Source organism: Schistocerca piceifrons, chromosome 5 (genome assembly GCF_021461385.2).
Source record: "Schistocerca piceifrons isolate TAMUIC-IGC-003096 chromosome 5, iqSchPice1.1, whole genome shotgun sequence".
NCBI classification, from domain to species: domain Eukaryota; kingdom Metazoa; phylum Arthropoda; class Insecta; order Orthoptera; family Acrididae; genus Schistocerca; species Schistocerca piceifrons.
The window spans coordinates 26,837,165-26,851,907 of NC_060142.1; the positions used below are offsets into that span (position 1 = coordinate 26,837,165).

Here is a 14,743-nt window from a genome sequence, read left to right on the forward strand (position 1 = left end):
TTAGCAGGCTCGTGAAATCTCATACCTCACATTCGTCTCATTGGTGCACTACCACTGCCCATTGATTCCTGTTGTTGTTGTTGTGGTCTTCAGTCCTGAGACCGGTTTGATGCAGCTCTCCATGCTACTCTATCCTGTGCAAGCTTCTTCATCTCCCAGTACCTACTGCAACCTACATCCATCTGAATCTGCATGGTGTATTCATCTGTTGGTCTCCCTCTACGATTTTTACCCTCCACGCTGCCCTCCAATGCTAAATTGGTGATCCCTTGATGCCTCAGAACATGTCCTACCAATCGATCCCTTCTTCTAGTCAAGTTGTACCACAAATTTCTCTTCTCCCCAATCCTATTCAATACCTCCTCATTAGTTATGTGATCTACCCATTAATCTTCAGCATTCTTCTATAGCACCACATTTCGAAAGCTTCTATTCTCGTCTTGTCTAAGCTATTTATCATCCATGTTTCACTTCCATACATGGCTACACTCCATACAAATACTTTCAGAAACGACTTCCTGACACTTAAATCTATACTCGATGTTAACAAATTTCTCTTCTTCAGAAACGCTTTCCTTGCCATTGCATCTACATTTTATATCCTCTCTACTTCGACCATCATCAGTTATTTTGCTCCCCAAATAGCAAAACTCTTTTATTACTTTAAGTGTCTCATTTCCTAATCTAATACCCTCAGCATCTCCCGACTTAATTCGACTACATTCTATTATTCTTGTTATGCTTTTGTTGATGTTCCTCTTATATCCTCCTTTCAAGATGCTATCCATTCTGTCCTTTGCTGTCTCTGACAGAATTACAATGTCATCAGCGAACCTCAAGGTTTTTGCTTCTTCTCCATGGATTTTGATACCTACTCCAAATTTTTCTTTTGCTTCCTTCACTGCTTGCTCAATATACAGATTGAATAACATCAGGGAGAGGCTACAACCCTGTCTCACTCCCTTCCCAACCACTGCTTCCCTTTCATTGCCCTCAACTCTTATAACTGGCATTTGGTTTCTGTACAAATTGTAAATAGCCTTTCGCTCCCTGTATTTTACCCCTGCCACCTTCAGAATCTGAAAGAGAGTATTCCAGTCAACATTGTCAAAAGCTTTCTCTAAGTCTACAAATGCTAGAAATGTAGGTTTGCCTTTCCTTAATCTAGCTTCTAAGATAAGTCATAGGGTCAGTATTGCCTCACGTGTTCCAATATTTCTACGGATTCCAAACTGATCTTCCCCAAGGTCGGCTTCTACTAGTTTTTCCATTCATCTGTAAAGAATTCGCGTCAGTACTTTGCAGCTGTGACTTATTAAACTGATAGTTCGGTAATTTTCACATCTGTCAACACCTGCTTTCTTTGGGATTGGAATTATTATATTCTTCTTGAAGTCTGAGGGTATTTTGCCCGTCTGATACATCTTGCTCACCAGATGGTAGAGTTTTGTCAGGACTGGCTCTCGCAAGGCTGTCAGTAGTTCCAATGGAATGTTGTCTACTCCTGGGGCCTTTTCGACTCAGGTCTTTCAGTGCTCTGTCAAACTCTTCATGCAGTATGGTATCTCCCATTTCATCTTTATCTACATCCTCTTTCGTTTCCATGGTATTGTCCTCAAGTACATTCCTATGTTGTCAGGTAGAGATATGTTTCTGATGGCATTGAATATATGGCCATTTTTAAGACTGGCGGGATTTTTAAATCAAACACCAAACCTTTTTATATTTATTTAAAGTATAAGATGCACCTGAATTTTGGAGGTAATTTTTCAAAGAAAAAAGTGTCTCTTATAGTCCATAAAATACGGTGCTTTGTTTAAAACATATTATGCACTTGTATCTCTTTCCTTAGAAGTTTCTTTATGGTAGCTGTCTACAGTGCAGGGAGGGTCTACCCATCAAGGACTATGGACCTAGGTACATATTAATCAAGTGCATGAACAATTATTCATTTAAATTTGCATGACTATTTATGTATGTGATCCTGTCTAGAACTAAATCTTCCACATTTCATATTGAGATATACCTCTGAATCTCATATGCTGAATGTAATCATTCTACTTGTTTTAGTTGCCCTTTGTATTTTGGTAATCCATATCCATTTCAGTGTGGACATTCTTGTTGCCATATGATCTGATATAGACTGCCTGATAAAAATAAAAAAAATAAATTGAAGCACCCAGAAAAGCAGGAAATTAAATGGAACTTCACGGGTTGAGAGTGCATGTGCCGTTCCTTTAGTGATTATAAAATTGAGTCAAATTTATGAAGTACTTGTTGGTATGAGCATATGTATCAGTATGATGGTGTGGATTGATTCAGCTGGGAAGAGTGCCATAAAGCAGTCATATCCTCCTCTGAGACAAGTTGGCTCACAACTGTTGCAGCTGGCCTTCAATATCTGGGATACTGACACTAGGACAGAGATGATGTACGAACTGCTCCCACAAATGCCCTATCAGGGACAGATCTGGGAATCATGCTGGTCATAGGAGTACTTTAAGTCATGCAGACAGTTCATAGAGACTTGTGTCATGTTGGGATGGGGATCATCCTTTTGAAAAATGGCACCCTGATACTGTCAGCCGAGAGATAACACATGAGGATTCAGGATGTCAGTAATGCTGAAACAGAGCAACTTGGAACTCCCGTCTGCTCATATTACACTATTTTCTGTCTTTAATTTCTGTTTGCCTTTCTGTAACATATATATGTAATATAGGCATGAATCTACCCAGTTAGCAGTTCCATTGGAGTTAATTATTTTAGTAGAGTCTCATGTCAGCCAATTGCAAATATGTAATTAGTTTTGTTTGAAACCAAGTTTTTAAAAGTTATTCCTATTTGAGAGTTCTCCTACAGTACATAATAGGGAAAACATTTTGAGTAAATAGATAGATTTGATAACAGTGGAATAACTTATAAACAAGACTGAGATTGAGACTTTATAGTACAGTATTTTGATTTTACTGAAACAAATTAACTTAAAAGATAATTAATGTTAAATTTCAAACACACCCAGATTTCCCATTGCAAATTTTGCCATAGTGTTTGTTAGATTCCAACTTTTAGCACCAAACTTATGTTGCTCTAAATTTCCTGGACTGAATGACACACATCACAAAGTAATTAAGCCATTAATTAAGAATTAACTAAAATTGGCATAAACATTTACAAATAAAGCACCTGTGCTTGTTGCAAATGGGCTTTTTCCAATGTGGACGCATAACATGGAGCCAGTTTATTTTTTTACTTTCATAAACCACCATATATGAAGATATAACTGCTGTCATAACATGTAGTCTATCTGAATTAGCAAAATCTATCCTAGCTATTTCTGTATGGAATACCATTGTTCACTGTACATTTGAACTGGTGATGATTAATTGACCCCTATCCTTTCATTCACCTGGATAGTAAACTTTGTGGAAGACTAATATCTTATACCACAGAAAGATTCAGTGATACCTTGGTCTTCTATAGCACATTCACTAATTAAGGGTGAGTAAAGTATCAAATTAATACCTCAAATTTTATTTACAGGAACGCATCTCTATTGATAAAATAATTGCTTATCTCAAAGATAACAAAATTGATCGTTATCCTGGTGGTGTCCCTACATCCCTTGATTATACTGGAGAACAGTGGGATTATCCAAATGCATGGCCACCACTGCAGGGTATAATTATACAAGGATTGGACCTGACAGAATACCCAAGGGCCCAGAAATATGCATATGAACTTGCACAGACATGGGTTCAGTCAAATTATAAATCATATAAAACAGATGGATATATGTATGAAAAGGTAAGTAATCTGTCACTATTTATTAATTATAAAAGTTTCAAAAGATTATTATTTTTACATCTTCTAAAGAAATTGTAGTAGGAAAAAAAATTACTACAGTAGCAGAGGTTTTTGCAGCAGAGAAAATTTGTGAAATCTTCCGAAGTTTTGTATATGAATAACCACTTGAGATTGAATGATTTGTCCATCTGAATTATTTCAATAAAATCTTTGTGGTTTAAAAGCTGTGTCACTTTGAATGAAACATTCCAGCTATCAATAGCTGTCTCCACAATCGTCATCAGTAGATAAAATCACTGACTGCAAGAGCTGGCTTGATGTTCTGCTTGTATAGATGGAATAACAGCACCTGGAACCTTTCAGAGAGGGCTGAAGTGACACATACACCAAAGTCAAATTGAGCATCTCATAGTCACTCTGTCCTGCTCCAGAACTGAGTGGTGTCAGGAGGTGCGAGGGGCTGGTGCATTTGAAGCTGCCATTCTCACCTTACTACAAGCATCAAGCCTCCAATGCTGCTTTCACTCAATGTCCAGTATGTGCCTCATAAACTGCAGTTTATTGCACCTAGTTTCCTCAATAGTTGCCAGAATAGCCTCTTCAAAAATTTGAATGAAGCACCCAGGCATACACAGCCATTGCATCTAGTGCTACTTGCCATCCCTCGGTGTCATTGTTCTAAGGAATACCACTTTTCACTCTATGTTTGAACTCATGACAATTAATTCACCCCTGTTCTTTATACTGAATCTTGTCCAAGCAATCTCTCATGCAGCTTTCATTTATATCTTGGTGGATGTGAGTTATGTGCTACAACAAATACATCACCTCAGTTTCCTATCAGCACACTGATGCAAGTCAGTGTACAGCAACTCTACACACACTGACTGGTACTTGATTGCCAACAGTTTTCACCATGCTACACACAAGAAAATGGTCATGAACACTTTAGTACACAGGATGAAGATTATATCTTATAATGACCAACTAGAGTCTGAATTTCAGAATCTGAAGTGTATGCTCCCGGAAAATGGTTACAGGAAGGAAGAAATTGCAAAAGCTTTCAGGTGCCATCAACAAAAGATGCCTCATGAATTGGTCGAAGAGGTCAGGCCAGCTGCATTCCTTCTATATGGTGGAGCAACGATTAGCAAGATAGGAAACATGCTAAACAGACGTTGACTGCCTAAGTACTTCATCCAAAAATTACCTTGAGGAGTTAATCAGAGTAAAAACTCTTGGAGATAACATATTAGACCTTCTTGTGACAAACACACCCAAAGTATTTGAATCATTTATTGCAGAACATGGAATCAGTGCTCATAAGGCCATTGGAGCATCACTGAACAGCTTTAAATAGCAGTACAAAGAATGGCAGGAAGATCTTTCTGCTTATGAAAAGTGACAAGAAACAGATTCCAGATTACCTGACTGGTTAGTAAAGAGATTTCATCTCCTGTACTAACAATATTGAGTATCAATGGGCAACATTAAAGAGCATTGCTGTGGTTCAACAGCTGCATTAGGAAACTACTATAAAAACAAACAGAGCGTTACTGCAATTTTAAATGTATCTAAAGCCTCACAGACAAAGAAAAACCAAATGAAGCCAAAATTAATATATGGAGAGAGCCATGTGTTAAGGCTTCAAAGAGTTTGGAAGTAAAATTTGTCTACCAGCTTGACAGAAAATCCTAAGTTTGGGTCTTATGTTAAATCAGTAAACATATCAAAGCCATATGTTCACTCTGTGATCATAATGGCACTGAAACGGAGGATCACATAGAAAAGGCCAAAACACTAAACATATTTTTCCAAAACTGTTTCACAGAGCAAGATCACATTGTAACACCTAATTTAAGTCATTACACAAATGACAGAATAGCTGATGTTGAAATAAGTGACTATGGGATGGCAAAGCAGCAGAAGTTGATCAACAGAGGGAAGGCCACCCTACCTGACGGGATACCAGTATGATTCTACATAGAGTATGTGAAGGAACTTGCCCCTCTTTTAACAGCAGTGCACCCTAGGTCTTTGGAAGAGTGAAGTGTTCCCGCTGATTGGAAAACAATGCAGGCCATTCCCATTTTCAAGAAGGGTCATGAAACAGACACACACTGATGCTGGTCAGTTGTAGAATTTTGGAACATGTTTTATGCTCACATATTATGACATTTCTGGAGACTGAAAATCTCCTCTGTAAGAACCAACATGGTTCCAAAAACATTATTGGTTTGAAACCCAGTTCCCTCTGTTTGTCCACGAGACACAGAAAACAATAGATACAGGCATGCAGGTAGATGCCTTGTGACTGGACTGGAAAGCAAACAGAACACAACATGTTATTCTGAACAGAAAGAAGTCTTCAGATACAAAAATAACTTTGTGTGTCTCCAGGGGGCTGTTATAGGACCATTACTTTTCACAATATGTATGTAAATAACCTACTAGATAACACTGGATGTCCCATGAGGCTTTTCACAGATGATGCTGCTGTATACAGATATGTCGTAATGTTAGGAAATAGTACAAAATGCATGAGGTCCTGCAGAGGATTGACACACTGTGCTGGGAGTGGTAACTGATCCCCAACATAAACAAATGTAATGTATTGCCCACATGAAGATGGGGAGACCCACTATTGTGTGATTACATGATTGCAGAACAATTACTGGAAGCAGTTACTTCCAGAAAATACCCAGGAGTGTGCATATAAAGCAGATGTGCCACCTCTCCCAATTTAAGTGGGAGACTCTCAATTTTTCCTTCTTCCTCCTGATCTCCTGACCATGAAGACTGATCTCCGGATTTTCAGAGCAGTTTCAATACTTCCAGAATGAGATTTTAACTCTACAGTGGAGTGTGCACTGGTATGAAACTTCCTGGCAGATTAAAACTGTGTGCCGGACCGAGACTCGAACTCGGGACCTTTGCCTTTCGCTTTCACGGGCAAGTGGTCTACCAACTCAGCTACCCAAGTATGACTCACAACCCACCCTCACAGCTTTACTTCTGCCACTACCTCGTCTCCTACATTCCAAACTTTACAGAAGCTCTCCTGCGAACCTCCGCCACTCCATTCGACAATTTCATTCTTGACTCCCTTTCTACCTTTTACTGCCCCTCCCCCCTCCACCCCTCCCCCCTCCACTTGCTTACCTGATGGTGTGATAAATTATTTACGGGAAATTGAAGTGCAATATAGGGGGAAATGATGCACCAGAGTTGGCATCACATCACTGCTACAAGACCATTGTCTGGAACATAGGACCATTGTGTTCTCGATTCTGCTGCACAATTTGTGTACTCTGTAGTAGTTGTTGGCTGTGTATCTTGGAGGTGTTGATTATTTTTCACACAGAATGGTGAAGAAATACGATGCAGTCTTCAGAAACGTATATAAGGAAGAGTTTCTTTATTTAAGTGACTTGAGGAAGAGACAAACTTATGCATTTTGAAGTATATGTAGATGTGACTTTTCATGGCTCATGGTGGAAAATGCGACATTCTTAAACATGTGCAAACTGAAAAACACAAGGAGAATGTCCATTGTGTAGAATGGAACCAGAAACTTAACTTCTCATGTAAACCACAAAATGTAGATTCTGTGACGAATGTTGAGGCTTTATTTACCTCATTTATTGTAGAGCATAACTTGACTATTACCTGTGCCAACCATGCTGGGCCTTTGTTTTGCAAAATGTTTCCCAATTCTGAAATTGCAAAACGATATGGGTGCACCAGAACAAAAACAACCACTATCCTTATGGAGATGTGCATGGAAGAAAAAGCGAAAATTATTATGCACTTGCAGTCTAATCCATTCGCTATTGCTACCGATGGTAGTAATGAAACAGACTTTAAGTTAGATCCTATTATCATATTGTTCTTCAGCCCTGAACTCCGTGAAATTCAGAATTGCCTACTCTCTGTGCCTAATTTAAAATGGGATGCCACTGGGGCTAATATTGCCGATCTGCTACTTTCAACCTTGCGTGAATTTCGTATTCCAATAAAAACTGTCTGGCGTTTGGTGCCAGTAATGCTCCTGTAAGGGAAGGGCTAAAAAAGGGTGTGCCAGGATTTTTATAGCAAGAAATTGCTAACTTAATCATTGTAGGCTGTTCTTGTCACCTAATTAATCTTGCTGCTGAGAAGGTGGCGGCATGTTTGCCTTTAAACATTGACGAAAATATTATTGACATATTTTATTATTTGGAAAGAAGTGCAAAGAGGAAAGAAAAATTTAGAAAGTTTCAAACTTTACACGACACAGAAATGAGGAAAATTCTGAAACATGTGCCTACATGATGGTTATCATTGAAAAGATGTTTAGATAGGATTTTGGAGCAGTGGGACCCTTTGGTTAGTTTGTTCAAGAGTGAAATTGTAAGTAAGGATTCTGAAGTGGAAACTATGAAGAATTATAAAATTCCAAAACACACTCAAAATGTAGATGTGTCTACTTCATACCACAAGTCCAAGCACTGTGATAAGATTTCACCACACTCCTCACTTAAAAGAAAAACCCAATCATCAGTTTTACAGAAAACCATTGACACTGTGGACCATGCTCTATCACATGAGGAATGACTGTTCATGTTTCTGTCATCAAATTTACACAAATCTTTATGCCTTTTCCTTTCAAGCTTTATGCCTATCTTTGAGAGCCAAAATGTAACTCTTCAGTCAAGTGCCCCAGATATCCACTTATTGAGGTCAGTTTTCGAGGAACTATTGAAGAATGTGATGGCAAGATTTGTGAGACCACTCATTATTAAAACCTCCAGCTCTCTTACTGATGTAGGTTATCACACTCCAGTATGATGTGCATTCAAGTTCTGAAGCCTCCGATTTTTTTTCTAATTAACTACTCACCTGAAATCGATGAAACTGGCGTTACTTCTTGACGTAATTGCCCTGCAGACGTACACATTTTTCACAACACTGACGCCATGATTCCATGGCAGCGGCGAAGGCTTCTTTAGGAGTCTGTTTTGACCACTGGAAAATCGCTGAGGCAATAGCAGCACGGCTGGTGAATGCGCGGCCACGGAGAGTTTCTTTCGTTGTTGGAAAAAGCCAAAAGTCATTAGGAGCCAGGTCAGGTGAGAAGGGAGCATGAGGAATCACTTCAAAGTTGTTATCACAAGGAAACTGTTGCGTAACATTAGCTCGATGTGTGGGTGCGTTATCTTGGTGAAACAGCACACGCGCAGCCCTTCCTGGACGCTTTTGTTGCAGTGCAGGAAGGAATTTGTTCTTCAAAACATTTTTGTAGGATCCACCTGTTACCGTAGTGCCCTTTGGAATGCAATGGGTAAGGATTACACCCTCGCTGTCCCAGAACATGGACACCATCATTTTTTCAGCACTGGTGGTTACCCGAAATTTTTTTGGTGACAGTGAATCTGTGTGCTTCCATTGAGCTGACTGGCGCTTTGTTTCTGGATTGAAAAATGGCATCCACGTCTCATCCATTGTCAGAACCGATGAAAAGAAAGTCCTATTCATGCTGTCGTTGCGCGTCAACATTGCCTGGCAACATGCCACACGGGCAGCCATGTGGTCGTCCGTCAGCATTCGGGGCACCCACCTGGATGACACTTTTCGCATTTTCAGGTCGTCATGCAGGATTCTGTGCACAGAACCCACAGAAATGCCAATTTTGGAGGTGATTTGTTCAACAGTCATTCGGCGATCCCCCAAAACAATTCTCTCCACTTTCTTGATCATGTCGTCAGACTGGCTTGTGCGAGCCCAAGGTTGTTTCAGTTTGTTGTCACAGGATGTTCTGCCTTCATTAAACTGTCACATCCACGAACACACTTTTGACACATCCATAACTCCATCACCACATGTCTCCTTCAACTGTCGATGAATTTCAATTGGTTTCACACCACGCAAATTCAGAAAACGAATGATTGCACGCTGTTCAAGTAAGGAAAACATCGCCATTTTAAGTATTTAAAACAGTTCTCATTCTCGCCGCTGGCAGTAAAATTCCATCTGCCATACGGTGCTGCCATCTCTGGGACGTATTGACAATGAACGCGGCCTCATTTTAAAACATTGCGCATGTTTCTATCTCTTTCCAGTCCGGAGAAAAAAAATCAGAGGCTTTAGAACTTAAATGCCCCTGTAAATCAAAAGGATGATTGTAATCTGATGATAGGGAATTCTACATTTGCTTTGGTGAAAACTTTGATACCTGAGCAAAAGTCTTACATTCTTTAAGTCAGTAAAAAAATGTTTCTTATCATCATGTGATTACATGATACACAAATTTACATTAGAAGATGAAGTTTTAATGCATGCAGGAGTTGCAAATATTTCTACAATTGGCAAAGCATCATTTTTGAGCCGTAGATTTTTCAAAAACAGATTTTCTAATATTCTGACTAGCAAAAGTGAACACTTAGATACAGAAGTTGATATTCTCCACTCTCAGTTCTGCAACTTTCAGCTGGAAGAAACTAATTTGGCAGCAGAGAGAATTGATGTTCAGTGGGCATTGGTAGGTCAGATGAAATTGGCTGATGGGGTTCTTCAGTATGATAAACTTGCAAAGGTGATGCTGGCTATTTTGTAAATTCCACATAGTAATGCAAAATATGAGAGAATTTTTAGCACAGTTACAAAGACCAAAACTCAGTTTAGGTCCATACTTTCAGAAACGTCTTTGGGGAAATTTTTAATTTTAAAATCAGTTCAAAAAGGCAGGTGATTTGAGCAGAAATTTAGTTCAGAGTTTTTGAAGAAGGCTAAGTCAGCTACGAGTGTGCTGAATAAATAACTACCATAGTCAGACAAATTCAGACTGATAAACTATTCAAATTATTTGCTAAGCCTAACATGTACATCCTGTATAAAATTGATTTAAATTTCAGAAAGATGCCTTATGGATATAAGATGCCATTCAAATATGGGTTGCATTATGAAATGAAAACATGTGATCATATAACAGGGATTTATTCATGCAGAAACTGTGCTAATATCAAAACAGAAATCTAATAGACGTTAATTTGTTTCCTCGGATCATAATTTCGAACCGTAGTTCTCTCGAGAGTGCTTCATTTGAATGTGTGTGAATCCAAAGAAACCTGCTGTTCTGCATGTTGAATGATAAATTATACAGTCCAAAGGCTCAGGTATGCCCATTATTTAGTATTTACACGTAAATAATAAAGCAAATGTAATTGAGTTGTTACAGGTATTGAATTATTGCAACTTTAATCATCAGGGATGTGTTCTAATTCACAATATTACACCGCTAAAATTCTCCTGATTTTCCACTTTTGAAAGTTGGCATGTCTGATAAAGTTATTCAAAGAGGAATGATCACATAAAATTAATTGTGGGGAAGGCAGTTGCAGGCCAACATTCATTGGAAGAATCCTCAGGAAATGTAGTTCATCCACAAAGGAAGTAGCTTACAGAACACTCATTCAACCAATACTTCAACATAAAATTATTTAAAAGCAGTCTTGATTATAGCTGATTTAACTTCTGACTTCAACATAAAATTATTTAAAAGCAGTGTTGATCACAGCCGATTTAACTTCTGACTGGTTTCGGTTTTTTAATTACATGCCATCATCAGAGTTTACACTCTAATAATAAAAGTAGCAGTGCTATGTTACATAGAGAAGCTAATGTTGTAAAAGTATACTCTAAAATGATAAATCATTACCCATATGGATGATGGCGATGGGACCTAACCCACTGTAGACACCTCAGTCACTGTAACTGATACTGACAGCTAGGCAGCCATGATTTATGTAGGGTAGAGAGAGGGCACTCCAGAGCTTAAGGCATCACCGTCAGTCAATGGGGAATGACTAACATATCACTTTAAGTCTTCATTCTTAAATATTTATCTTTCAAATTTAACTAATCAAGAAACGAGTTTGTATTCATTTATGGTTCATAATCTACACTCCTGGAAATTGAAATAAGCACACCGTGAATTCATTGTCCCAGGAAGGGGAAACTTTATTGACACATTTGGGGTCAGATACATCACATGATCACACTGACAGAACCACAGGCACATAGACACAGGCAACAGAGCATGCACAATGTCGGCACTAGTACAGTGTATATCCACCTTTCGCAGCAATGCAGGCTGCTATTCTCCCATGGAGACGATCGTAGAGATGCTGGATGTAGTCCTGTGGAACGGCTTGCCATGCCATTTCCACCTGGCGCCTCAGTTGGACCAGCGTTCGTGCTGGACGTGCAGACCGCGTGAGACGACGCTTCATTCAGTCCCAAACATGCTCAATGGGGGACAGATCCGGAGATCTTGCTGGCCAGGGTAGTTGACTTACACCTTCTAGAGCACGTTGGGTGGCACGGGATACATGTGGACGTGCATTGTCCTGTTGGAACAGCAAGTTCCCTTGCCGGTCTAGGAATGGTAGAACGATGGGATCGATGACGGTTTGGATGTACCGTGCACTATTCAGTGTCCCCTCGACGATCACCAGTGGTGTACGGCCAGTGTAGGAGATCGCTCCCCACACCATGATGCCGGGGGTTGGCCCTGTGTGCCTCGGTCGTATGCAGTCCTGATTGTGGCGCTCACCTGCACGGCGCCAAACACGCATACGACCATCATTGGCACCAAGGCAGAAGCGAATCTCATCGCTGAAGACGACACGTCTCCATTCGTCCCTCCATTCACACCTGTCGCGACACCACTGGAGGTGGGCTACACGATGTTGGGGCGTGAGCGGAAGACGGCCTAACGGTGTGCGGGACCGTAGCCCAGCTTCATGGAGACGGTTGCGAATGGTCCTCGCCGATACCCCAGGAGCAACAGTGTCCCTAGTTTGCTGGGAAGTGGCGGTGCGGTCCCCTACGGCACTGCGTAGGATCCTACGGTCTTGGCGTGCATCCGTGCGTCGCTGCGGTCCGGTCCCAGGTCGACGGGCACGTGCACCTTCCGCCGACCACTGGCGACAACATCGATGTACTGTGGAGACCTCACGCCCCACGTGTTGAGCAATTCGGCGGTACGTCCACCCGGCCTCCCGCATGCCCACTATATGCCCTCGCTCAAAGTCCGTCAACTGCACATACGGTTCACGTCCACGCTGTCGCGGCATGCTACCAGTGTTAAAGACTGCGATGGAGCTCCGTATCCCACGGCAAACTGGCTGACACTGACGGCGGCGGTGCACAAATGCTGCGCAGCTAGCGCCATTCGACGGCCAACACCGCGGTTCCTGGTGTGTCCGCTGTGCCGTGCGTGTGATCATTGCTTGTACAGCCCTCTCACAGTGTCCGGAGCAAGTATGGTGGGTCTGACACACCAGTGTCAATGTGTTCTTTTTTCCATTTCCAGGAGTGTATGTTACAGTCAGTCTCGTATAATGCATGACAATTTAGTGTAATCCATTAACTGAGCATCATCTGGATGAAATAATTAACACTATAAGATTATTAGTTCTATAGCTACTGCTATTTATTCATAATGAAACTGAACATATGGCATATTAATATGAAAATTATACATGTTGATTTATTAATAGTAGTAGTCAATTATTACAAAACACTAGAAAAAACTAAATGCATCGTTGTATAGGTGCCCCATTTCTTGGTGCCTGTAATAATGTGTTAGGATGCTGTTTCCATGGAGACATCCAATCTGTTGGTTGTCAAAGACGTATTTGATGCTAGTATTATAACACTGGAGGTCAATATCACCCACCAGAGATAAAAGGGACATTGTTTACAGAAGTGGTGCCAGTTTACCCACATTATGTTACTGTAGATAATCTGCAATACATAACTGTTTCACAAAAGGAAATGATTATATTACAAATAATTTAGAAGCATTTGGAGTTTAGAATAAAAATATGTCTTAAGAAGAGCAGAAAAATGTAAAACTTATATACACATATCATTACATTGACATTACTGGTATTATGAATTAATATTTCTGCAGTTGTTCCACATTTTATGTCAGGAAAGAGTCACACCTATTAGAATAGATTTGTTGTCTATTTGATGAAAAAAAAAAACCCTGACTGTAATGTAGAAGCTTAAAAATCTGATAGAACCATAGAGGAGCAAGTATCCTCTGCTTCAAAAGATGTATTCAAATAATTCAAAAAAGGCTTTTTCACAAAAAGCTAACTGTTCATTTAACTGAGTGAGTGAGCTTTTCATATAGTGAACAAAAATTTTTCCAATCCTTCCAACACATTTAAAAGTAAACCTTTAGGGCTCGTATGCATAACCTGAAGATTATTCATGATGTTGCCTTCTGAATGTTTGTTGTTTGTATGGTGTTGCCCAAAACTGATTTGTCATGTGTTCTTTGAGGCAAGTCTTAAAATTATGACCACTCAGGCCAATATATATTTTGTCACCATCATTACAAGTCACCATGCACCTGATCCACAGCATTGTTTATCATATTTACCAGTAATGTGTTTGAATTTACCAAAAAGCATGTTTGTGGTTGGAAAAGCAATGGTTAAGCTAGAATTTCTAAAGAGCCTGTTTATTGTTAGATACTGTTCCCATATATATCATTTTAGAAAATGTCTGTTTTGTAGGAGCCTGTGGCTGTTTTGATCATACCTTTTGGAAAAAAATCATCAACTAGTAAGTGCAACTGCCGATATTTTTGTCAACTATATTGAAACAAGATTTTTTGAAGACAACCCATAAATAAATAGTAAAGTCATTTATTATACATGTTATGTAGGTGACATGTTATTGCCATATAATGGCTCTGAAGATCTTAATTTTGTAATGAGTTCTCTGAATAATTTGCATCCAGATTTGATATTCACAATAGAGAAGGAAAAATGAGGAACCATTTATTTTTAGGTCTGACTATTTCTAATAGAAATAGGAAACACTTTTTTAGTATTTTTAGGTAACCAACCACGACTGATGCCATTATCAATGCTAA

The 14,743-nt window shown here is 39.7% G+C and overlaps 1 protein-coding gene across 1 annotated transcript in view; it reads left to right on the plus strand.

Moving 5' to 3' along the window:
• LOC124798129 (trehalase-like) overlaps positions 1-14,743 on the plus strand; it is a 363,441-nt gene that overhangs the window by 246,473 nt on the left and 102,225 nt on the right. Inside the window, exon 5 of the mRNA XM_047261387.1 lies at positions 3,544-3,807. Coding sequence (XP_047117343.1) covers positions 3,544-3,807 — 264 coding nt within the window. The remainder of the gene's footprint in view (positions 1-3,543; positions 3,808-14,743) is intronic.